Source organism: Suricata suricatta, chromosome 15 (genome assembly GCF_006229205.1).
Source record: "Suricata suricatta isolate VVHF042 chromosome 15, meerkat_22Aug2017_6uvM2_HiC, whole genome shotgun sequence".
Lineage (NCBI taxonomy): Eukaryota > Metazoa > Chordata > Mammalia > Carnivora > Herpestidae > Suricata > Suricata suricatta.
The window spans coordinates 11,131,552-11,158,969 of record NC_043714.1 but is presented as its reverse complement, the minus strand read 5'-3'; the positions used below and the strand labels follow the sequence as shown (position 1 = coordinate 11,158,969).

Below are 27,418 nucleotides of genomic sequence, written 5' to 3'. Positions count from 1 at the left end.
GGACAACAATATCAACCTTAGTTTTGGACTAATTTACCCTGAAATAACAGCTTATAACAATTAATGTTTCTCTGCTTGTCTTCAATGCTAAACAGACACTAGCACCTTCTGAACAAAAGAGATCCACAAATGGGCGCCTGGGCGGCTCACTCAGCAGAGCACGTGACTCTTGAACCCGGGGTTGTGAGTTTGAGCCCCACAATGGGTGTAGGGTTTACCTTGAAAAAGAAAAGATCCACGCAGGTATACATACCCACCTGGAACCATGGAGAGGGTAGCTTAGGAGACCGATACGTAAGACAAGGCTGTTAGCCATAAGCATCTGAGAAAATATTTTGAAGTTTTCTTCCAGGAATGATGAAGCTGAATTTAATATCAAATTGTGAGAAATCTTTCTCAAGGGAAAAAGAAAACAACTTTATCACTTGTGATAGCTTTTAACTTATGAAACCAAATAACAGCAAATGTTTCATATGAACTCTTCATGGGTAGGACTTCTTTGGGGGAAAAAATTAAATGATAACTTTCTGAAATACCACTTATACTTTTAAGCCAAGGCACTCTGTTCATGCTACTTAAAACAGTACATTGTGTTTAGTGGCAATGGTCTGATACACTGCAAAGATTTACTCCCAAAATAACAAAGGGAACGGTGACGGCATTACCGTGTATGGATCACTATGTCCTACCACCATCTAGCACAGCCAGAAGACACGGGGCCCCCGTCGTGGTAAGGCCATCTGCAAAGAGGTGAGAGATTAAAAAGAACAAAGTCTCACCAGCCTCAGTTCAGGTACTCACCACCTACCTGCAGCTAGCAGCTACTGTACCAGACAGAGCAAAACAGAACATTCTCGACATCACAAGGAAGCTCACGGGCAGCACTGGCCTACACACTTTCTATAAACAATAGTGTGATATCAAAGAACAAATGGTAAAGTTTCTTTAAGAAATGACTTGGAAAATACTAGATACTTGGTGACAAACTTTAGTGCACAGTTATGGATATTTAAAAGGTGTGAAATCTTTAATTAAAAGGAAAGTATGTGGCAGGCCTGGGATGCAACCGCTCTGTAGTATTTCCTTAATATAAAGGGAGCATTTCGTTTCATACACAGACTGTGTGTAAATTTACAGTTCAATAAATTAATATATATAAGCATTATACATGGTATTCAGTAAACACATATCTGATGGATATTAGTAACAAACAAGTTTTCCATTTACTTTTTTTAATCCCATTCTTCTTCAATATTTTTGTAAAAAGGAAAAAAACTGTAGTATACGAAGTTTGAAGATAATAGGCAAAAGGAGGCCCTTTCTTTTATATTCAAATTGAAACAAAGATATGTGATCTTTCCTAAATAGCATGAGTCTCCTATCTAGCTCTAAAATTCTATAGCTCTAAATACAAAACATTTTAAAAAGTGGCAACAGTATTGAGTTGCACAAACATTGTTTCCAAAATTGCAAACCTCACATCTAAAAGATGTGAATCACCTTCTTTGGCCACTTTTTTAAAAATGTAGCTACTAGCAGCGTCTAGGTGGCTCAGTGGTTAAGTGTCTGATTCTTGATTTCAGTTCAGGCCACGATCTCATAGTTGTGAGATCGAGCTCCATGCAGAGTGTAGAGCCTGCTTGGGTCTCTCTCTCTCCCTCCCTCCCTCTCTCTCTCTCTCTCTCTCTCTCTCTCTCTGTCCCTCCCCTGCTCATGTGTGTGTATGCATGCACGCTCACATGCTCTCTCTCTCAAAATAAGCAAACCTTAAAAAATATATAGCTACTAAATCAAACCACAAAAATAAAACCTTTTTATTTTCCTTTCATGACTGTTTCACTTTGAAACATGAAGTTACATTTTATTTTTTATTATTTTTTGATGTTTATTTAAATTTTTAAAAAATATTTATTTATATTTGAGAGAGAGACAGAGAGAAGAGACAGAGCATGAGCGGAGGAGGGACAGAGAGAGGCTGAGACAGAATCTGAAGCAGGATCCAGGCTCTGAGCTGTCAGCACAGAGTCCAATGTGGAGCTTGAACCCATGAACTGTGAGATCATGACCTGAGCTGAAATTGAACACCCAACTGACTGAGCCATCCAGGCACCCCTTTAATAGTTTATTTTTGAAAGAGCAAGGGAGAGCGAGAGATAGTGTGAGCAGGGGAGAGGCACAGGAGGAGGGCGGACAGAGGATCCAAAGCCGGCTCTGCCCTGACAGCAGAGAGCCCAATGCAGGACTCGAACTCTTGTGAGCTGTCGAGATCATGACCTGAGCCAAAGTCAGATGCTTCACCAACTGAGCCACCCAGGTGCCCCATGAATTTACATTTTAAAGGAAAAAAGTAGATTGGGATAAAGAAACATTAGAAAGAGCCTTTGCGGCATGACCCTCACAAACCAGTCACTGATATAGAAACTGCCATCGGCACTATTCCACAGGAACCCATTTACCAAACAAAATCAGAGTGCCATTGCAGGGTATAGGAGAGCACACCGGGAAAATACAGGAAGGTGTCGGTAAAAGCAAGGGGTGAGATGCGCCGCCGGACTGGTGGTTAACAGCTGTAAATTTGTTTCTATTTCATAGAGTCAAGCTTTACTATGGAAAGGGGTGTGTATATCAGAGGTCAATGCCGGGGAGGCCGGAGGGAATACTAGAGGGCCTCCCTAGGAACAGGAAACACGGTGCCGACTGAACCTCTGCCCCTGAAGTCTCCAAATCCAGGAGAGGACTCCACCTTGCTTCACACTGGGAAGACACTAGACACTGAGAAAGAAGTTGATATTTTGTAGACAGTACTCCATTCCCTAGAGAGTAAATGAAAAAGAAATGCAGCAGGGTGGCAGCATAGGCGTGTGACTGCCCCCTCCCAACACAAGTATCACAAGTATTTGCTTTGTAGGGATTCTGATAAACTGAGTTTACAGCATCGACATGCAGTGTTCTGCTTCACAAAATAAGGGGAAGCTTTTCTATCTTGAGGTGAAAGTAGAATCTGGGGGAGAAATTCTAAGAGTTCATTTCAACAAACCACCATAGCAGTCGCTGTAATAAAATATGTAGCTTTCATCAGAGACGAAATGCCACACACGGTGCTAAAGAGTTAGCCACTGTCTCGTAACCCTCCTGGTGCCCACCATCCTCCGGAAACAAGCGTAGGGGCACTAACCACGTAGCCAATTTTCTGGCTGAGCAAAAGCTGGAAGACTGAGAGTCCGATGCCGCTCCCGGGCCGGCGAGGCCCGCGGCCTCCACACCGCGCGCCCTGACCCGCCCGCAGCGGCCGCCAGCGCCCGCTGGATGGAACAGCAGATGCGCGGCGTGTTGAAAAAACGACCAGGGAAACACTAAACCGAACGAGTAACTGACACTCGCTCTTGGAACCACCTTCGTATTTAATACGAAATATTACTCTCGCACCGGCCACGGCCGCATGAAAAGGATTCTCACTCCAGTCTCCGGTGAGGGCGACGTATTAAAAATGATCTTATGATCTGGCTCTACGACTGGCCAGTCTCCTGTTTTGCTTTTTCCCCCTCACCAGTGATACCCTACACTTAGAGAACTTGTTTATAGGTAAATACTGGGTTTTCACTTCCTTGCAAACACAAAAGCTACGCACCAGCTTTAAGCTCAGCTCCAAGGACGGATCTGGAGTGTTCCCTACCTTCAGCGTCTCCTACCGTTGTTTCAAAGCAGGAGGAGCACCTGACTGAATCAGAGGTCGAGGTGCGGAGACAGCGAGCGCCAGTGCTGCCTCTGCGTCTGACCGGGGTCTGGGGCACGAGCGCCCCGTTAACAGCCCCCGATCTTCAGGGCAGCACAGCTGACATGTGCAGGGAAGGCGTCCGGAGGAAGAGCTGATAAGAATGAAATAGTACTTAACTCGCTCTAAGTCATCAAACTTCCTCCCTGAAGGACTCTCACTTGTCTCCTTTAATCCACGGTGTGCCTCCACGCGTTTCAACAGCTCTCCTTCGTGAAAATCTCTTTGCAACATTTGAGCAGCCAGAGATGGCGTTAGCTTGGTAATGGACCAATTTAAAGCGACGTCAGCGCATCCTACTTGGTGACCGCCTCAGTTCCCCTTCTGCCTGTGGTTACCGACGGATTATCTGTAGATTTACGGCTGTGAATGCGGAGAACGGAGACTAACATTAAAATGTCAAGACAGGGAGATTCCCCGTTCGTCCCTACCGTCCATTCTGTCAACCTCCACAGTGGCATTAAAGTTTAGCCGTCTCTTCACGCTGACATTTTGAGGTGGTTTTAACATTAACAGTGAAAGCAAACACATCGTAACCGAATAATCCACTATTTTATAGGACTGCTTTTTTTTAAGTCAAAGAGAATGTTCACGCTGTCAGAGTCCACAAAGAAGCATGATCTAAAAATTTAGGATCATGAACTATATTCACTAAGAACTTTAAATTGATGCATGGCGCCTTCATCAAAAAGTTCAGAAAAGTAAGTTCAAGAAATGTTTTGCGGAAAGGATGCATGCAAGCCCCTGCCTGCTCGCTAGCAGAGAGATCAACCCGCAGTGCTGCCGGCCCCTCTGACGAGGAAGAAGCAGGGACTCGAGGGCCTACCAAACGGCTGAGGGCAGGAGTCCTGACCCAGAGCTACGCGGCGGCTCTAGCCTGCCCGTGAGGAGATGGGAAGGGCACAAACAAAGTAGGAACCACAGTCAAGAAACTCAGCAAGGTCTCCAACATCGCTGCCTGAACCTCCTCGGCATCCTCCAACTCTCCGCTCAGGCCGCAAACAGAACAGTTCTCAAGATTGACAACCTCTTACTTCAAATCAAACAGATTGTTTTTGGCCTTCACATAGTGTTAAAATCTAAGAATTCTCCTGAAATTGGTGGTAAGAACTACTTAGAATTAAACAGAAAGGGCAGTGGAGGGGAAGAGGCCAAGCACACTATAAAGCAGAAGAGGAACCAAGATGGCGCACTCCCTGTGGATAACCGGCAGGGTGGTGATCTTAGCGCAATCGCTACAACAGGACGAGGAAGCACCTCGCGCCTCACCTGGCCCTCTCTCACACCATCCAATTCAACACAGGGAAATGGCGAGCAGAAATGGGTGCCTCTGTATCTATGTTGATTTTTGACTTTTTTACATGGTGCCAACTTCTTGGCATTTGGCCAGCTCCCTTTCACTTCTCCACTGGAAGCACCCCCACCAAGTGCCATGCCCCAGTCCCTAGAAGGCCCTCTAACGCTTCTCACACTGAGAGAAAAGGAGGGGAAAAAGGGCACACCCTCACTCGTGGTGATGCACCATCACCTACTGAAAGTTGTGCAAGGCGAAAGCACCAAGTTGGGTGCTGACTTCCTTCGCCGGTAAGAGCTGTACTCGGTAAGACAGAAGAACGAGGGCCGGCTCCCAGTGTGACTGCGAGACGACCTACAGACCGACAGCCGGAACCACAGCAAATGGGCAGGAATGTGAAGATGTCAAGATGAAGTAAATTCTCCAGGTTAGGTCTAGCAATGCTGTCCCCCTAATTGTCCCCCGACTCGCTCCCCAATCTTCCCTCCCTGGCTAACTACTGCACTGCAGGGCCAGAGATGGCCTTTCTGAATGACTGTTAAAATGCAGAAGGAAAAAGCAAAGAAGAAAAAGGTAAGCGAAGCGGGGGGGGGGGGGGATGCATAATATTGAAGACGAGAACTTTCTCCCTTATCCTTGGAGAAGCAATCTCATAAATGAGCATTCGTGACAGAGAGGCAAGCAAAGATGGGGGTGGGGGAGGAAATAACTACTAAAAGTATCCAAAAGTCACTTGAAACTAAAATTTTGGAAGGGATTATTAGAGTAATGGAAAAGAGAAACACTATTTTTTCCTACAAGAAAGTAGACAGACGTTCAGTCACCCTTTGAAATCCAAACAAATGAAATTTCACTTTGATAATCTATCTTTTCATGAAGCATTAGGATACTACATACACACACACACACACACACACACACACACACACGCAACACTACACATTACTGTTGATACCTAAGACTGCGTCTACTTCTCCAGCCTTACGAAGAGGGTACTAACTAATAACATCTGTGTTCAAGTGTACTGTCATGTACTAAGCAATTTAAAAGTTAGTTTTATGTTACATATATTTTCTTACATATGCATTGTTTATATAAAACAATGTTTATTTTTATTTTTGAGAGGACACACACATGAGCAGGGGAGGCAAGGAGGGACCCAGGAACAGAGGACCTAAAGCTGGCTCTACTCTGTGCTAACAGCAAGCCCAGTGTGGGGCTTGAACCCACGAACTGCAAGATCATGACCTGAGCCGCGGTCAGACACTTACCCAGCTGAGCCACCCAGGTGCCCCTAAAATTCATTTCTATGTGCACAGATTTACTTATATTCTGACGTGGTTTCAAAAAGAATGTGAAGCAACTGCTATTGAAAGTCTTCAATATGGCAGCCACCACTCACCCTGGGCTCCTGGTTTGCCTTCTACGGCGATGTAGGTGCAAACTGACTGGGGGTGCCTGGGTGGCTCAGTCGGTTAAGCGTCTGACTTCAGCTCAGGTCATGATCTCACAATTTGTGTGTTCGAGCCCCACGTCAGGCTCTGTGCCTGGAACCTGCTTCAGACTCTGTGTCTCCTCTCTCTCTCTGCTCCATCCCCACTTGTGCTATCTCTCTCTCTCAAAAGTAAATAAATGTAAAAAAAAAAATTATAGACTGACTGAAATAAGAAATGTGTGTAAAATACACACTGGATTTCAAATCCTGTGTAAAATACCTAATGAGTAATGTTATACCGATTATGTGTTGGAATGGTATTTTAGACATCTTGGGTTAATTAAATATACTACTAAAATTAATTTTACCAGTTTTCTTAATGTGACCATTAGAAAATGTAAAATAATACGTGTGGCCTGTATCTGCAACTCCCATCACCTTTCAGCTGGACAGCACTGATCCAGAACACACTTGGTACATGAAGAAATAACAGCTAGGAGATTATACCTAAACAAACAAACTTCCTGTCCATCTCAGTGAAGGCCTTTATCTCTCCCTGCCTTCTACCACATCGCTAATCTCTGCCCTTAATATAGTGCTTAGCGCATAACACTCAATAAATACTTATTTAATGGAGTTGAATGAAAGCAACAAGATCCAAGATTAAAACGTGGTACCTAAAAGTGGCTTCTTAAAGGTTAAGGAAACTCACCAGCTACTTAGGACACTTAGCCAATAGTTAATATCCAGGTTTGAAAAATAAATTAAAAAATTAACTTCTGGGGCACCTGGGTGGCTCAGTCGGTTAAACATCCAACTTAACTCAGGCCATGGTCTCACAGTTTGGGAGTCCAGGCCCCGCATCGGGCTCTGTGCTGACTGACAGCTCAGGGCCTAGAGCCTGCTTCCGATTCTGTGTCTCCCTCTGTCTCTGACCCTTCCCCGCTTATGCTCTCTCTCTCTCTCTCTCTCTCAAAAATAAACATTAAAAATTAAAAAAAAACTAACTTCTTGTTACCTACAACATTTTTGATATTCACAGAAAACAATACTCTTTTACAAAATACAAGGCGCCAGGCTACCGTTTAGTATGCGGCTCACTTCCTGCTTTCAGACAGTGGGGTGAAAGGAGAGACAAGGCAGAAGGTGCTCCTTCGCTTTCACTCTACACTTGGTATTTTTCCATTTTAACCCACGGAATCTCTGGGATAAACCAGTTATGCAGGGGAGATGTGAGGAGACGCTCATCAAGCTGCAGCAAATACACATGCAATACAAGAAATAGGTTGGAGTCCTCATGGAGAACAACAGGCTCCAAGAGCACCAGAGCGACCAGTAACGGCAACCAGAGTGACCAGTAATGACCAGCACGGGCAGTTGAGGGCGGATGGCTTGCTGAAACCAAAGGTATCACGAAGACATCCGGGCCGGCCACCTCCAGCACGTGGGAAAGCAGTGACCCCCTGCCTGCCCCTCGACGGGGTCGAACCAGGGCTCCTGGTCTCTGCACGCAGGGACACTGGGAGCTGCCCCTGAATGCCACGTAGGTCAGAGCTGGGTTTTCTTCAGATATATTTTGTTTTCCCCATCTCCACTAGACCTCTCTGGGGGTATGAAAGTCTGAGCAAGTATGTCCAAAGTGATGGTCGTAGAGATGCATGCACTCTCTATTAAAAAGGTCTCTTTCTCTACTTCTGATCACAATTTGCATAAGTAGAGCTCGAGATGCAAGGCCACATTTTCCATAACCATTTATTTAGTAGTTGCCAATTACTCTGCTCATGTCTGGAATTCTTTACTGGGCGGACTGAGAGAATTTCAGTAGAGTAGTTGCTCTACTTGAAATTTACCTGGAAAAGGTTTTCCCAGAAAGGCTGTTTTTTCAAATATTTATAAGATGTCATGGAAAGACAGAGCACTGGAAAAGTTACAATCACTGATTCTTCTGGGTGTTTTTCCTTTTTTCTTTTTTGAAAAAATCTCCTAGGGGAAAATCAGGACACAGAAATTATGACCCATCACCTCAATCTTGGAGGCACTTAATTTTTTTGTCTGTTTCTGTTTTTCTTCACCATGATCATATTTCAGGCCCAAATTAATGAAATGGGTACAAATGTATTCAAAATATTCTAAGGGCACAGCACTTCGGACTCTCACTTCCACCAGAAGCTGCCTTCCCCACCCCCACCCCTGAGCAGGAGCTGTGAGCAGAGGTCCCTGTGTCTGGGGCAGTAAACTTATTTAGAAACGCCGGGATTTGCCTAAACCTGAAGGACAGTCGACTTAACCGGACTTTTCTAGTAAGCTCTTCAAATGAACTAAACGATGTTCTGAGCTCTCGACCAGGCACCTGTAAACATTCCACTCCCTCCACTCTCTTCGACTGTCCTGCTCCACAACGAGGTAGGTGCTGCAGGTGCCCCAGTGGGTGCTGTGTCCTCCCAGGGCACCCCGTGGGCATAGAACCCATCATGACGAACCTTGTCCGGCAGGGGTGCAGCGCAACTTCCCCTCTCACACCCCAGCCCTACATCCTGTGCACTCACGACTTCCTAAGCCTCGAATTCTTCTCCCTCCCCCTTCACCCAGCCTCTTCTCAACCCACACTGGTCCTTCACAGGGAAGCCATCACTTCCCCCAGGGTGCCCTCCCAGAACCTAACCCCGCACCCCCGATTAGGATTGGGAGCCACCCCAGAGCACACGGCACTTAACTCCTGTGCCGCGCTGTCCATAGCAGGTGCTTGCCCGCACCATCTCCAACCACCTTCAGGAGCCCCAATACCTGAAAACTGTTCCCCTAAAACCAGGGAAACAAAAGCAAACAACGTTGACAACAGTTAACACCGAAATGAGTGCTGTAAGTTATTTTTTAATCTTTGCAACAAGTAATTCTGAACATTTGCCCAACGATCATAAAACATTTGAGTCCTCACCATGTATCTGATACCATGTTAAACATAAAAAGATATTATTGCTAGTCTTGCTATGCCTCTGACCAGGGGAATAAACCTATTCTCAGTTGAGGGAGAATGCAGTCAAGGCCCTGAGGTTAAGTCCCCTGCCGGAGGTCACAGGGCCAACGATCAGCTGGTGGCACCTCCACTCAAAAGTCTGCACACTTCCCTTCATGCTGGTGGCTCTGCGAGTGGGTCGCTGGCATCTTGGGAGAAGTTGCCCACCTCCCACTCTCGTTCTCTCTGAACATTAGTACGCTGCTCCAAAGGTTCAAAACCTGCACGCAGGCTGGGTGCAACGGCAGATGTTAGAACCCAACGTGTGAGAAAACGCAAAACAATGCCATTAAATTTTTTTGTTTTGGAAAATATTTTTCATTTAAAAATATTACCTGTTAACACATAATGGCTTATTTCTCTTAAAGCTTATTTATTTTATTTTTAAGTAATATCCGCATCCAACATGAGGCTCAACCTCACGCATGCTCTTCTGATGACACCATCCTGGTTTATTATTTTGAAATAATCAGCAAGTAAATATTTCAAACTGTCCTTAGCTTAAATTTCTAAGACAATAAATATCCTCATGTATAACCCACATAAACAAAAGATCCTTGGAATCCTCAACAATTTTTAAACATGTAAATGAGTCTGTAATAAAAAGGCTTCTCAGCTACTGAAAAGAAATGTAGGCTAAGGTTTCCTACGTAAACCTTGCCAAATAACCAGGGGAGTCCGGTGCTGCACCAAACAACACGTCCACGTTCTACCACGAACACTGTGGTCCAATGGACTCTGGCTCTTCTAACATTTTCCTTTCATTGACTCTTCAATATAAGGTTAAACTTATCTTTAAGTATACTTAAGTATGTTACATAATTTAGAAAATATCTGTTCAGAGCCCCTGCGACATTTAAAAAAGCATAAATAACTTCTCTCTTTAAAAATGAAAAAGTCGGGGCACACCTGGGTGACTCAGTTGGTTAGGCGTCTGACTGTTGATTTCAGCTCAGGTCATGGTCCCTTGGTTCAGTTCATGGGATTGAGCCCCACGTTTGGCTCCACGTTGACAGCATGGACCCTGCTTGGGATCCTCTCTCTCCCTCTCTCGCTGTCTCCACCCCCCACCCCGGCCTGTGTGCCTGCGATCATTCTCCCTTTCTCAAATAAGCATTTTTGAAGAAGTGAAACACTCAACATAAGAAAGCCAACAAGCCTACCCGAGCGTAATAATTCAGCAAACTGCATCAATATTTCAACTTGATCTGGCAGCTTCCCTGCGACACAGCATGGCTTTGACCACCACTCTATCTATCATATATGTAATGCGCAATAATTCTAGTAGTTCTAACGCAAACCATAATTTGATCGATGTATTTGCTAGAGGAGCATGTGAGCCACTCACAGGGAGAGACCGGTTTTAGGATTACGTGACAGCAGTTTGAATTGTCCACATCATTATCCTCATCACACCTGTCAACATGGGCTAAGGAGGGGAAATGTTTGCACAAATCAAATTTAATGTTTCATAACTAAGGCTGTATTTAATAATATTTAACCTGTTCCTTAAAAATAAAAGTAATTTTACATCGTGTTTACATGTGAAATGACATAATTATAAAGTAAGGTCCGCACTGCGGGAGGCTGGAGGAGAATTCACGTGAATACCCACTACCAGCTGCCATTATACTAGGCACGTGGTATATATTAATTTGAGAACCTTTTTGTGATAGGTCCTATCTCTCGCATCTTAGTGATGAAGGATCTGAGGTTCTGTCGGAGGTCACCACGCTACTAAGTAGCAACTGAACTTCAAACACTTTTCCAGCCATAAAGTATATGCTCGCGGGAACAAGATTTCACACCTCCCTAGTATTATTTTCAGAACTGAGTGCTTCAAAATCTGAAGACGATACAAAGTTAAGCAGAAATAAGAAGGCAAATACCATGGACAAATTTTTCTAAAGGCAACTGAACTTAAATAAAAACACCTCAAATGTACTGTGTACACCCCTGAACCCATTCTGAGTTGGTCTATAACGGCATTCTCAAGAAGGTGGAGCTGGAGAGAACAGAAACCACACCTCGGGCCCCCCAGAGTCTAGCACATACAAAACCCTCCAGTTTTCAGCAACTTGAACACCACATATTTGTATCCATCTTTCGAAATGCCTACTGAAGTATTCTGTGCTTTCAAAACCAGGGAAAGTTCACACACGACTCCCATCCAGGGACCGTATTACAATCACAGGGCATCTCCTTGAATTGTGCTGGTCCTCCAGTGAAGGGAGAAGATGCTGGAATAAGAAGTCAGAATCACTGCCCTGGAAAGATTCCCTGTCCAATAAGATACCTTCCCAGGAACAAGAACAGCTCCTGGAAACTAAGGCACATTCATTTCTGCCCTCGAAGCCACCCAGGCTGGCTGGCCTCAGGGAGTGCGCTCTCCGTCAGTTCCAAAGAGGGGCACCTTGCCTGGAGGTTGGCATAAGGGGACCACAAGGAGCAGGACTTGACCTTCTCCATTCATTTCGTAGCTCTGGTTTCCCCCAGGGCCCTCTCTGCTCCTCACCTCCTGTCAGTCTGGCTTTCTCACCGTCTCCTTCCCCGGGCACCACAGGGCTCAGAGGTCCTTTCCCATGGGCTGCAGGCTGGGCTGTGTCTCCCAGAGGTGACAGGGAGCAGCTCTCGCCCAGGCAGCTCCCACTGACCTCAGGGCTCCTCCGAACAATACCCGAGGATCAGCTTCCCCAAAATTCCTGCGTGCCCTGTGTCCTCGGGCCCCAGGAGAAGATACCCCTGCCCTGCGCTTCCCCATCCGGCTGAGGCTGAAGCTTCCCAGTCTCTGTTCCAAGTGCTGGGATACCTCCCACACATGTATTTCCTGACCAAACCTTTTTTACTTCCATGTTGCTTCAATCCCTTCTGCCTCTGCTCTCCGATCCTCGTTCAAAACTGTCCTTACCTGCCTGAGCCACAGGCTCACAGTTGGGCCTCGGGTCGCCTGCCATCCTGTGTACTAGCTGACCAGTATCACAAGCTCCCACTGAAGCCCAAATTCCTTAACACCGAACACAAGACTTCGGCCATCTGGCTTGCTCTGCAGCAAGCTTGGGCCCTGTGCCCCCATTCACCACGTGATCCCCACCCTGAAATGCCGTCCTCGGTTCACTCGCCCTTGGTGACGTCCTAGCCAAAGTGTCAAGGCCTCGCATCCTCAGGTATTTCCTCTCTGGACACTTGTCACATAACTGCGTGTGTCCTTACATTCTACTTTTCCTTCCACACGTTGGTCGTGTTTTCCCACAGTGATTATAAATAAGTTCACTAAAAACAGCTCTAGGGGCATCTGGGTGGCTCAGTCGGTTAAGCATCTGACTCTTGGTTTGAGCTCAGACCATGATCTCACGGTGTCTGAGTTTGAGCCTTGTATCAGGTTCTGGTTGGGGACCTGCTTGGGATCCTCTCTTTCTCTCTGTCTCCCTCAAAATGAACATTAAAAAAAAGAAGAACAGCTCTAAAATCACCTCCTGTCCCATCCAAACTCAAGTTGCAATCATAATGATCTGTACATGTAGATATTAATTTATTTCTTCTAGGCCTAGGGCACAAACATCACATTTAGCATGGCAAGCCGTCTCCATAAGTGCAAGAGCTTGAAACTTAAAATGTCTGCCTATAAACACCACAGAATAACAAAAATGCCAGCTTCAAGAAGGAGGACTCCTGCTTCAGCGTCAGGTACCCCAACCTCTTAGAGACTAAACCTGTTCCACACATTAATGTCAACTGCGGTCCCCTACCCTCGGCCATTTACGTTCACACTAGCATTCAGCAGCCAGTAAAATAACAATTACAGAAAGACACATCTTGAAGCTTCCCAAGGGGGGACAATATTATAGTTTTCTAAAAGAGGTGGGAGAGACTGGCACAAACACAGAAAAGTTTGCTGGACACCGAATTTCAGTGTACTTCTAAACCAGAGAGGGAAGAAAGAGCAGGAATCCATCTCTGGGTCCCCGTTGGCAGTGACGACCCTCACAGGCAGAGGCTGGGGGCAAGCCATCCCCGATGCACCCCAGCGCCAAGCACGATGTCCGGGATGGGAGGCTTCTGGACTTTCCGGACTAGAGAATAAATGCAGAAGCCAGTTAAGTGAGAGTGATGGGAAGAAAAACAAAACAAGATTCTGGCGCGGCTTACAAGATCAAAATTAAGAAACTCATAACGAAAACGCTTTTCACGACATTCAAAGGAAGCGTCCCTCCAAGAGAGGTTCACCGGGCTGCATCTCGCAGGGTGAGGCGGCCAGGGCCCGAGTCCCCTTACCTGAGGCACAGGCACTTTCTGCGGGGTGCTCTGGGGTGACGGGTGGAGCTGTGCCCAAGGCTGGTGGTGCGGGTGCGGGGGCGAAGACTGATGGTGCAGGCCCGGGTGCGGCTGCATCGGCGGGCAGGCTGGCAACTGCTGGAAAGACGGCTGCTGACCAGGGTGCTGCTGGCCGGGCAGCAGCCGCTCCTGGATGGCTTGGGGATCTGCGAGGCCGACACCAGGACAGCCATTTGGTCTCATGTGTGCGGCCAGCTCCCTCGGTGCCGAGGACATGCCCATAAACGGACGGGACTGCTGCATGTTTCTGGGGCCCATATTCCTCTGTCCGATTCCCATGGCACCGGGGGGCTGGTGAGACGGCTGAGGGTGGGGCATATTTGGATAACTGCCAACTTCCATTGGTATCCCAGCGCTTCCGGGCCTGACCTGCGGAGGAGGAGTGCCAGCCGGATTGCTCATTGCTTTCATGGGTGACATGGGAGGTGGAGAGGCGTAAGTTCCCTGAGGCTGTGAAGGATGCATAGTTTGTGTGTTCATTTGGTTAAGTGAGCCGCTGGGGTGGATGGGCTGCTGGTGCATTAGTCCTTGACCACTGTTCGATGGGAATCCTACAGCATTGGGGTATCTTGGTACGGACTGATTCATTGGAGTATTATTTGTAAGGCCTAAATTTTGATTCATCCCTGTATTGTTAACTAATCCCTGATTTAGGTTACTGTAAGGATATCGAGAATACTGCCCTGAGTTGTTTATAGTAGGTGAGGGGACTGTCTGGCTCCGAGAACTAAAGTTAAGGGTCTGTGGCCTACCAGCCCCTTGCTGAGGAGGATTCGGGGAGAATCTGGGACTGTGGGCAACGGATTCTCCGTGGAGAGCAGTCGGGGGGTGGTGGTGGAACTGCTGCACCGAGTGACGCAGGGAAGAGGCCATGCTGGGGCTCTGCTGGGGCACATGGGACAAGTGGCCGGGTCCTGAGGTGGCGATGAAAGGACTTCCCTGATTGAGGCCCTCTGGGCCCTGGGAAAACTGGCTCATCCTCGGCTGTGGCTGGCCGTGCTGTGGCATGGAGAAGTCCCCGCGTGCCATGTAACTGCCCATCGGCTGCATGTGCTGCGGGTGGGCCTGCGTGGGGGGCCCTGACGGGGTGGGCTGGGGCTGCTGCGCCTGAGGCTGCGGCTGGTAGGGTGCCCGCGCCTGGTCCGGCACCTGAACAGCCCGGGGGCCCCACAGGGAGCTGCTGTCCACGAAAGACTGCCCGTGCCTTTCGTTCTGCATGCCGGGGTAGACTCCCATCTGACCGCCGCCACTGCCACCGTGGGGGACCTGAGGGACGGGAGGGGCATGGTACTGCGAGTGAGGAGATGCGAGCCCGTTCCCAGGGGCGCTGCTCATCATTCGGTTTGGCTGATCCATCAGATGCATCTTTTGCTGTTCATACTGATTATAGTGATCGAAATGGGTCAACTTGGTTTGATTCTGATTCGTGGAAGGGTGATGGAGGGAGGGCTGCAAGGAGGCAAAGCCTTGGTCTATCGGCATCTGCTGACCCATTGGGTTCACTGGGTTTTCGGGGTAACCACATTCTCCGAGGCCTTCGAGGCCTTCGCTGAAAATATTCCCATCCTCGCCAAAAAGACTCATCATTCCTGGATCTGCCATCTTCTTCCCACACACGGCTCCTCCAACCTACAGCTCAGGAACTCGCCTGTGCTCCACCTCACCGAGGTGTGTGTCCTCAAAGCCTATAATCCTGAACTAAGCTTCTTCATGTCATTCCGTATTTCTTTAATTCTCCTGGACCCTGCAGTGTCAGGCAAAGTCTGGATCTAGGTCCTGGAAGAGGGAGGGGGGAGGGGGAGGGAGGAAGAAAACAAAGAATTAGGAACAAATGATAAAAACCTGCCAGTATTTTTACACATTTGATTTTGGTCTCCATCAACAATACTAATCTAGCCCCCTTGCTGGGCTGTATTTTATAAATCTAGTTCACTTTAAGAGAAAGTCATTAGCTTCTACCAGAAGCATTATTATGATCGGTTACTTAGAAAGCAAGCAAAACACTAACCTTAACCTTAAATTAATCCATTCACTGCACTTCCTAGTGCTCCATTCTTGGATGGAACAGAACAAAAGAGCACAACATGAAGCAGCGGCAGCTGCCACAGCAGGAAAGCAGATGCATGAATATAGCCAAGCAGCCCATCTGCTGAACTAAAGCCCTGGAAGCGCTCTGGTTACCGACAGCCCGCCCTTCACCTTATTCCCCTGAGCAGTGTGATCAGATGAGCAGCCGTGGCTCCGAGGGCTGTGAAAAGCTCAACTTAGTTAAATTGACTAGAGGATTATACAAATACCAAAATCAGTCATTTCGCACAAATTAGATATTTACGACCCTGCAGACAACTACGTAACAGCAACGGAGGCGTCGAATGAGAAAGTGCCCGTGACCATTTCAAACGAGGGAGTGTCCCGGTGGCGCTGGGAAGTGAGCTCGCAAACGGATGACAAATTCATAATTCCATTATGTTTAATGGCAAAGTACATGAGATTTAGAAAGACCCCAGAATGCAAGCTGTCACTCCCCAGGAGGACTGATGTCGCTCGTGGCTCTGCACCCGTCGCACCCCGGGCAGAGAAGTCCAATCACTGGTCATCATTCACCGGCAGGCGCCCAACTCCGAGGACGGACCCAGAGCCCATGTGATGGCTCGGAGACACTCCAGCTGGCCGGACAGCTCTGAGAGGGCAACGATTCTCATCAGAAGAGACTGAGGAACTTTCCCCCAAACTGGTCAAAACTGACAATTACTTTAACAGAATAAAGTCCAAAATATCCTTGACCTCTGCTGGGAGCGAGCAGAAGGGGTAATGCACAGCCGTCGCGTCCTACGTCCATGGCACGAGGACACACTACCCAATGCTCGAACAGCTCCCAACAGATTTTGCGTCCGATTAAAACAACCAAACTGAAGAATATTTCGCCCATCGAAACAGGAAAGTGTTTCTGTTGAATGCCAATTAAATCAACGGCCTAATAAAGAACTAATTCACACAGGAAAAATGTACAAAATCTTAAACATCTTTGGAATTTAGCTCGTTTTTCTCCCCCTTTCATAAGCACATTAAGCACGGTGCAGTGCAATACTGGCCAACTTGAAAAGAACAGGACCTTGTCGAAGAATCTCACAAGTGACGTTCCAAACAGGCCAGGTTGTAAAATCTACTGACCCAACTCTCCACGCGCATGGGCAAGAACCATGGGCTACCAGGAGTGCTGAGAACTTACCAGTAAGAGAGAGAAACCCCAGTTCCCGCCTGCCCTACTCTAACATACTCCTAACAAGAGGAGAATTTTGCTTACAGAAAACGTAAACAACATTCCTGTTCGCTGTCAGAACTACAGACACAACACCTGAGAAGGTCCCCAGGTCTGTGGTTTCCAGGTGACAGCTGTCAGCTGAAGTCAAAGGTCTCCTCACTCCGCCGCTAACTGCCATGAATTTTCTGATCGACTCTCTCAAAACAGAGGTCAGAAGGGTGAAACTAAGGTGAGTGTGAAAGCCGTTTTATTTACCGACATGCTGCTTTACTGCACGACTACTTTCAAATCCAAAATAAAGAGAGGCAGAAATTTCCGGTGCCAAGTGAAACAAATATTTATAAACTGAATTTTCTCAACAGCCTAAGCAGTCAGTCTTCATTTATTCAAGACTCATTCTAGCTTTCAAGGAAATAAATAGTGGAATGGACTTGATAATAGCATAAACCAGCCGGGTAGACTAACCGCTTACCAAAAGAACCTTTCAAATTAGCTTAAGGAAGGTAACATCTACTTATATCTACGGATGGCCTTGTTTTATAGGATAACAGCTTCTTCCTCCAGGGTCGCCCACATGTCACGGGAGGCACCGCTACCTGACTGCGGGGGGGTCCGGACCAGCTCGGTGGGGGGAGGGAACCCAGGGGGACAGAATGGCCTGGTCCGAGGAGCCCCGAGGCACAGCCAACCTGGGGTGGTGGCTACGGAGTTGAGCTTACCTTGTATCAGCTTAAGGCTGAGCCACAAGAGAAAAAGCACTGGCCTACAACCATGGGAAGGGACAAAACAGAACACTCACGGAGAGTAAGTGATCCTACCTGATGTGGAGGCCTCCAGTCCCCTGATCTTTTCAACTAAAAGTCCATTTCACAGCAGCAGGTAGAATGACACCACCACCAGGGAGCCAGTAAATGCGCCACCCACCACCACTGAGACCACAGGGTGGGTGGGGAGCTCAGGGCACGGGACTCAAAAACCATGACTTGGGGCTATCATCGTGACAGCCCCTGCTTGCTGGGACAGCCACCACCGCCTCCCTGCCCCTTTCCTGACCTCAAGACTTGGCTGGCGACTGTGCTAGGAATCCATCTGGTAGCTGGATTTCATATTTCTGATCTGAGCTAATCTAATTAATTTATTTTGGTCTTTTTTAATTTGATCAAGTCCATTCGCATGCCCACTTTCCCAAGTCACAGCTGCAACATCTAATTTTGTTTCTATCAAAGATGTTCCTTTAAAACTCTTTTTGGGAGGTGGGTTGCCCCCTTCTCTGCACTCAGTACCCACGTTTTCTATGTCAGGATGGATCAGCTGTTCAATGAGCCACCAAATCAGAGCCATCAGTGTCATTTTAAATTTTGTATCAGCCATATTTAAAAGTAACCAAAAGAGAGTCAAATTATTTTTAATAATAATTTTTATTTAACTGAAGATGCAAAAGATTATCACTTCCACATGTAATCAACATTAAAACAGTAATGAGACTGTTTACACTGTGTGGTACTGAGTCCTTTGAAACCCAGGGTGTGTTTCACACAGCATGTCTCTACTTCTGCTAGCCACAGTTCATGTGACACTGTGCGCGTGGGGTAGTGGCCACCATGCTGGTCAGCGTAGTGACAGATTATTAAAAAGAAGAATCAGAAATACAAGTTGTCGGTGTTATCAAATAATGCTCATAATTATCACTTGGGTGATAAATATTCAAGATGTATTTATGTCTGATTTGACTTTAAATAAAATTCAAGCTAAATCTCAAACCACATTTATGTATTCAAACTACATTTACGGAGTACCTGCTTATGACCCAGGGACTGGCCCAGAAACAGCTCAGTGAACAAAAACCAACAATGTTCCCTTTGTCCTCAGAGAACTCATCTGCAAGTGATAAACCTTAAAGAAGAAGTAAGATTCAGAAAACTTAGGACGCTGTTTTACAAAACATTTCCCGGGAATTTACAGTGGCAAGTATTCTAACTATGCATGATGTTACATAGTAAACGGGACAGAAACATGCAAAGAAGACAGGATAATGGACGTTTCCACTCAGTGCCCTAACTGGCAAGTATTTTCTGAGATGAGAATGACAGTGCAGGAGGTGAATGTGTCCGGGCAGGCGGCGAGGGACTCCGCGAGACAGCTCAGGGATCAGTCACCTATGCGGCATCAGAGACACACAGGGAAGCTGATGAGGAAAACCTGAGAATTGGCAAGTACTTTGGAGACCTTCTAATCCAAACCCATTTCCTCTAACAGATTAGAAAAACCTCTCTATAGACTGAGAGAAGGAAACACCTTCTACCAAATGTTTTCATGACAGAATAATTGCCAAAGACAAAAGAGAACCGTGCAGAAGGAATGGCAGCTTACTAGCAAGCACAACTTATTAAAGGCCTAAACCGGCTCTGTCTTTCTCAGAGATCAGTCACTGAACTGTGGGGACCACCAAACAGAAGGAGAGTTTCCTTTCAAACCAACATTGTTAATTACACTACCTATAACTTTGAGGAAGCAAGAGTGAATTAGCAGTATGTTGAGGCTACTGGGTAATTTGGGGTCAACACACAGGATGAAAACTAGGCAGATCCCAAAAACAAGGGAGTGACACACAGAGAATCACGACTGAAAGCAAAGGGCATACAGCAAACCAAGATGAGAGAAATAAGTTGTGCTAAATTATATAGTAATAGTTTGAAGGGAATCTTTGACTTCCAAAACTTACATAAACAAGGCTTAACAATGTCGCTCTTCCCAAAATAATCTGGCATTTCTGCAGCCAAGTTTCAGTTCAATATCACAGTGACCTGGGAAACTGGCCAGGAGGTACGTGACTACAGAACACTTTCACGTGCAAATATCTTCCCTAGCACAATCCCTTTCTATCCAATTGTGCCGGCAGCATGCCATCCAAAGGAAGCCATTCTCATAAATCTCTAACACATATGGGCAAGCGTGGATTCCAAAGAACTGCCTTTTGGTTGGTGAAGATTATCCGGGGTTCTATAGCTTCGCTCGTGATTGTTCTCTTTAAGTGTCTCTCCCGCACCTCCAGAGAGCCTGAGGCCTGTAGCCTGTGACAATGACTCCGGGATCCGGTAGAGCGTGCATCGGCATTTCCAAGGCAGTGGCCAGCAGCTGGAAGAACACACGTCCCCACCCACAGTACAGCCTGTTAGGACACCTCTCCATCATCCAGGTTACAAATCATTTCAAAGGGAGGACCCACAAGGTGATGGGTGGCCACACAAATGATGAAGGGCTCAGCAACGCTGAGTAATGGTACTCAGGGATCTGCTGGATCATCAGGCCTGTGGGCATCAGTGCCCACTAACAGCCCCCAAGAGCCACTTGGGGAAGAGGAAGTCTACCCAGGCCAGTGTTCACTGCAGGACCCAGATAAAGAATCAAGAAATGCGTCCAAGTCGCCAACATCAGTTCACCACTAGTCAGGTCCAGATTGGCCTCACGGACCAAACTGGGGCCCTTCCTGAACCGCCCCCCAACCCCGGCCCACCCCGGAAAGACCACATTTTCTTCCTATGTTCGGGAAGTGTCAACACGCTACGCATGTGCTGTCCTACACAACAGCCATGAGCCACATGTTGCTATTTAAATTAAAACAAAACAAAACTTTAAATTCAGTAACTCAGTCACATGAGCGATATTTCAAGTGCTCACTATACTTATATGTCCAGTCCATCCTGCAACATTCCCACCACTGCAAAAATTCTATGGACAATTCCATGGCTACTATGTTTCTTCTTAGAGCTAACATTTTTAGACAAAGACCATGTTAGATAGTAGCAATTCTCTCTGATAATGACTCTTTTCTCCTGCTGGGAGCCTTCTCTCAAAGTATCCTTTAGAAGGGCCATACCTACTCCTTGTCATGAAATTCACAGCATTTGCTCCACTTATCACATTTTATGTTAATTAACTCTATTTTCAACCTACAAAATTTCTCCTGCCTGTAATATCTCCCAACACATATTTCCATTTCTTAACAAGAAATTTTTATTGTGTTAAGAATGCTTCTCTACTATATAAAATGCAACACTTATGAATAATTTCAATCCTTTTCACTTATAATTGCCATATTACCATTGCTCTTTAATAAAATATTTGCAAACCTAATTTTTACAACCAAGAATCTACATAGCTGTATAGTAAAGCCACTATTTTTCTTAATGGCTTTATACATTACTTAAATTATTTTAATGTTTATTTAGTATTGAGAGACAGAAAGACTGAGTGTGAGCAGGGGAGGAGCAGAGAGAGAGGGAGACAGAATCGGAAGGAGGCGCAAGACTCTGAGCTGTCAGCACAGAACCCGACACGGGGCTCAAACCCACAAACGCGAGGTTGTGACCTGAGCCAAACTTGGATGCTTCACCGACGGAGCCACCCAGGCACCCCTGAGCATTATTCTTATTTGCTATTTTATTGGAAGGAAAAGATAGAATGAGAACAAAGAAGTATTCGGAGTGCTTCAAAAGCTCTATGTTGGTCCAAGTACCATATGAAAAATAAAACCAAAAAAAAAAAGAAGAGAGAAAATAATTAAATCTACAGTTAGCTTCCATTTATTACATGAAATAATCCCGAAATACGCTGATACTAACTGAAGAGATATGTATTTTCTACAGGAAAAATCGTGCTCGGGATGGACGTACAGCGTGCTCCTACCTGTTCCGTCAGCACCCCCCGTGGCAGCCAACGCCGGCTCCGCCCGCCCCCGTGACCCGCCAGACAGTGGGCAGTAAGCCTCTACCCTTCCCATCACTCGGTCATTTAGAGAACACTCAATGAGTGCCTGCTTCGCCTAACACATTTGCCAGACACTGGGACACCGAGCTGGATAAGGCAGACGTGGCCCCGCCCCATGCAGCCTGCTGTTCTAGCAAATGCCCCCTCACCTCCGACATACTCCACCTGCCACCCAACCTGCTAACTCTGCCTCCCAATGACCCCACACGTCCGCCTCCTCCTCTCAGTTCACACCATCTCTGATGGAGTCAGGCCGTCCCGTGTTAGTCAAGGACAAAACATTAAAGTCCGACTGTATCTCCCAAGTCAGGTCTCAACAAGTTCACACAGCTGAATGAACCATCTTCCAAAACACAAAACACCCCATGTCTCTCCCCTGATTAAAATCCTTAAAGGAGTTTCCATAAGTTTTCATCAAGCCCAAACGCTCCAGCGCGGGTGGAAGGCACTTCATAATCAGATCCCTGACTTCCATCCTCCCAAATCCCCACCCTGCCCCTGAAATGAGCACAAAGGCCCGCCATCCTTCCTGGCCTCCACACCTGCCTCCTTCCCCCTCGCTGTGCAGTCCAGCCTCTTAATCATCTCAGCTCTCGGGTTACCACCTGTCTGGGGGAAACTTCCAGACCCTCAGCACTTTCCTTCACAGGCTGACTCTGAAGTCCTCTCTAGTATTCTCGTCGCACGGAAGGAAGGGCTGCAGGAGCACCAAGCACTTTCTTGCCTGCCTCTCTCCCTGCAGACTTAGAGCCTCGCCTTTTCAAAGGGGTCCTGGGACCACTGGCCCTTTGGGGGAGCTGGTGAGAGATGCAGAACCTTGGGTCCTAACCCAGACCTCCTGACCCAGAAATCTGCATTTTATTAACAAGGACCTCTGCTGATTCCTGTGTGAAAACCTGGGGAGCCTCTAGGGCCCCACTGCCCCCTCAATTAACACGAGAATGAATAACCAACAAATAACTCATCCCAAAGAATTACAAAGCAGGTGACACAAAGATGCGCTACCTTACACTTAAGGAAAGCCTTGGCATTCCTGACAAGAAACAATACCAATACTCACCTCATCCAAAGAATTATGAATTAGTGACAAATCTTAATTTGTACTGGTTAACAAGGAGGGGACATCTCAAAGGGGTTTGATTTTAAAGATACATCCATCTGCTCGCCAATCACTTTGCATGACCAAAAAAAAAAAAATGCAGCTAACATTAATATCTAATGCTACATTGCGTAACACACTGTTTCACAGGCTTCTTGCAGAAACCTTTCAGTTATTTCTACATCACTTTGAGAGTCTGGATATTCTGAGCTGCCTTTCAGATAAAGATGATTTTTTTTTCTATATAAGGTGCAGGGGCCAATGTTTTCCTTCAAGGCAACTAATGAAACAGCACTCAGCTAACAGTGCACACCAAGCACATGGCCACAACACTGGTTTCTTTTTTTCTAAATTGGCCAAAAGGCACATACTGTCTTCTATAGAAGTTGTGCCACTAAACCACAAGAATCGTGGAAATCAATGTCCTTTGGAGAATGACCTTTACACCCTGCGATTCCACATGGAAATACCACTCTCTGAAATTAGCTCCTTCAAAGACCGAGCCCACTGAGAAGGCGGCCAGCTAGCCTGCCTGTCCCACCACAGACGTAGGAGGAACACGTCTAGGGCGACCTTCTTCCTGTACACACCTTCGCACCCTCACACGGCCCAGCAGGAGAGCGCTCAGAGTACTCAGTGTAATGTGGCCGAAGAAATGAGAACATCCATACACACATCTATGCTCTCCATACATGTAAAACATGTATCCATACAAACTGTGCAATCTATCCTAGATTTTTAAAAAATTTGTTTGAGTGGGGAAGGGGGCAGGGGGACAGAATCCTAAGCAGGCTCCATACTGTCAGTGCAGAGCCCAATGCAGGGCTTGAGCTCACAAACCTCAAGATCATAACCTGAGCTGAAATCAAGTCAGACACTTAACTGACTGAGCCACCCGGGCACCTCTATCCCATATTTCCTTAATGTTATCTTTTCCTTTTTAATGTTTATTTATTTTTGAGAGAGAGAGACCATGAGCAGGGGAGGGAAAGAGAGAAGGAAGCACAGAATCTGAAGAAGGGCTCCAGGCTCTGAGCTATCAGCAAAGAGCCCAATGCGGGGCTCAAGCCCATGGACTGTGAGATCGTGACCTGAGCCAAAGTTGGATGCTTAACCAACTAAGCCACCCACATGCCCCTTTTTAATGCTATCTTAATTAATTTTATTATCGATGCAGAAAAAGCAGACACAGGTCCAGAAATAGATAAATGGAACTTTTTTAATGTTATTTATTTGGGACAGGAAAAAATTAAACTTCAGAAATGTACTTCAATCCCCTTGGCAAGGATGTTTATAGTGCAAACCAATGGAAGAGTAACATAAATTTTACAAATCTGGTGATTGCTGGTATGTCTTGCTTAATATTGTAAAATATCCTGGCATAGTTTAAACAAACAAAACATGGTTGATCTATAAAAGCAAATGATGCCACATGTTTATTAGCCTAATAAGTCATTGTTTAAAAATATATTGCTCTATTCAGTCTATCTACACCTTTTTCAAACAACTGACCACACGCGCGGGCACGCCCCACCTAAGTGACATCAAGCCTACAAAAAGTGAGAACAGATTACAAGGAGGGAAGGAAGGAGCAGCCTGGGACCACCCTCCATCCAAGGGTGCCCCGCCAGTCACAAACTCCTATAAGCTGACCCTGAACCACTGGAGGATCCGGGGGGGGGGAGGGGGGGGAGCACACGGGCAACATGCTGAGGGGCTGGGGAAAAAAGGCAAATAGCCAACTGCTCTTGTAAAAACTGTGCTTTCTGTGTATTTACTACAGTTGTCCCTGATTAACTGATCTGACAATTGCCTACATTCTTTTGCATTTTCAAGGGTTCTAAAATGTTGAAAAGAGGATCCTGTCTCATATGCCAGGGGGGAGTGTAAATCTCCCCAATTCTGTACCCAACTTTGCCTGATTTGAAATACAGGGGAAGAAAAGTTGTAGCAAACAGTCTTCTCTGATACACACTACCAGCATTCTTTTCCTTAGAGGAGAGGGGCGCTACCACAGCTGAAAATAACATATCTGTTTTCTCTGCTAGAGCAGAGCACATGCGATGAGAAGCCTTAGCCATCATGAATAGACCTGAGAGCACAGACAGGCAAAGTGTCACCGGCCGAGGGTAGAGGTCAAACAGTAACTGGAAGGTTGTTTAAGATCCTGTATTTCACGCAAAAGAGGAATATACCGGAGTTAGAAAAATCTAAATTTCCATCAGGGAAGCAATGTAAGAGCGACACACAACTACAAAGCAGGGCTGAGGCAGCCCCTGGAAGAGGATTAGAGAAAGTTATTTTGGAAAACTGCACGTACACTCGAAAAGGTAAATGAATGCGGGAAAAGGACGAAAACAACTGTCACTTATTCTGGGACTGCAGCATTACATTTCTCTGTGAACAGAAATTATATTTGACAAAGTAAATGGAAACAGGGCTGAAATATACAGTAAGGAGCTTCACATCCATTGTTCATGATCACTCTTGGGACGAAGTTGGAGCCGTTGTTCCGGTGCCTGTGACGCTCAGCAGGGATGTCAGGAGGTCCGACAGGGCCACGGCCGTCAAAACTGTTTGGTCATCACAACCGGTCTAAAATGTAACTACTGATAATCAAAACTGTCCATTTACTGTCACTAAATACATAAATAAGCCTGACGCAGTTTTTAGCCAAGTTAAATGTCTTCATCCCTCCTGGCACGTAAGAAAAGACAACAGTTTCGTCCACAGACTCTGCATCTTTAATTTTACAGCTTCCTGTCCTCCCAGCAAAGGCTCGATCCTCAGCTGGCCCCTTTCCTCCTTACCCAGAAATTTTCCGAGCTTCTTTCCCCAATTAGCTGAGCACTGTGGGCAAAACAAGGTGCCTTTTATGTTATTCTGAGCAAATTAGTCCAGAAGCCTACATCTGCCCCCCCGAATTACAATACATTCTGTAACAAATTCTTCTATTATTTTACCGCAAAGCACCTTACTCCTCCATGTCGTTGAACACTGACTGGAATGACCCACTTCTGACTCACATATTCCTCCTAAAAATCACTCCAGTAACCAATTCCAATGTTAAGTACTTTTTACAGGAGTGTACAAGATTCCTGATACCAGGATAGCATTCTGACTTACAGGTAAAATTTATGTTTTAGTTTTGAAAACGGATCCTACTAATGTAGTTATAAATTCCTGCCTGGTGTTCATTTTGATCCTAGGTCACTATGAAGTTCACCTCAGGTTACCAAGTAAAAGAGAACGTAATGTAAGAAAAGGCAAAGTGAGAAGAGGGGCTACTACCCAGTGTGACATTTGTTTCCCATAATGAGGACAATCAAGATAATTTAAGGCTACCGATGAAACTTCATCACAGAATGTGGTACTTGGTTTAACAAAAAAATACAAAAGAGACAGACATCTACTCAGCTTTAAAATACGAGTCTCGGGGCACCTGGGTGACTCAGTCAGTTTGGCGTCTGACTTTGGCTTGGGTCACAATCTCACGGTTTGTGGGTTTGAGCCCCGCATTGGGCTCTGTGCTGAGAGCTGCGAGCCTGGGGCCTGATCCGGATTCTGTGTCTCCCTTTCTCTTTCTGCCCCTTCCTGGCTCACTTTCTGTCTCTGTCTCTCTCAAAAATAAACACTTAAAAAAAATTTTTTTAAACAGCGGCTCCAAAGACTGCTGCACCCACTTGTTGGTATGGTTTTAGTGACTTTAGTATACACCACTTGCCAGTAAAATTATGATGCCACTAAAGAAATCTAAATAAAGTCTCTCCAGTGATACATGCACCATGCTCCCTCCCCCATATTCATATCTCTAAACATATCAAAATCTCTATTTTGTGCCCATTTCTCAGAAATAATTTGAAAATACTCAGTTTTCCTACAAAAACAATTCTGGAGAATATGCATAAGGGTTTCTAACCATGCTACCAAGAGTTTGTTGCCTTTAAAAAACAGTGGCTATTATAAACATATCAAATTTCTTTTTTTAAGTTTCTTTATTATGAGAAAGAGAGAAAGAGAGCGTGCACACGCACATGTGCACAGCGGAGGGGGAAGGGCAGAAACAAAGGGAGAGGAAGAGAGACAGAACCCCAAGGAGGCTCCGCGCTGAGCCCCACATGGACTTGGTCCCATGACTGTGAGGTCACCACCCAGGCTGAAACCAGGAGCTGGACAATGAACCAACTGAGCCACCCAGGTGCCCCACGGATCTCAAATTTCTTAAAATAGCCTTAAAGATTCTGCGTATAAGTCAGAGTGTCATGTTAAATAGAATACTGCTCTGCACTGTATTTTCCAGATCGCAGTATGTACCTGAAAAGAGCAAACAGTGTGCAGAAGGACCACATAGCTCAAGTTTCTACTTCAAACATACCCACAAGCCCTCCGTGCTCCAGGCTGGGCACCTGTCAAGATCTCGGCATATTTAATGACCAACATTCCT

The 27,418-nt window shown here is 46.1% G+C and overlaps 1 protein-coding gene across 1 annotated transcript in view; it reads right to left on the bottom strand.

The window, feature by feature from the left end:
* The window catches only part of CHD7 (chromodomain helicase DNA binding protein 7), a 146,599-nt gene that overhangs the window by 107,605 nt on the left and 11,576 nt on the right, over positions 1 to 27,418 (bottom strand). The window contains exon 3 of the mRNA XM_029923243.1: positions 13,787 to 15,622. Within this exon, the coding sequence (XP_029779103.1) occupies positions 13,787 to 15,448 (1,662 nt within the window). The 5' untranslated portion in view covers positions 15,449 to 15,622. The remainder of the gene's footprint in view (positions 1 to 13,786; positions 15,623 to 27,418) is intronic.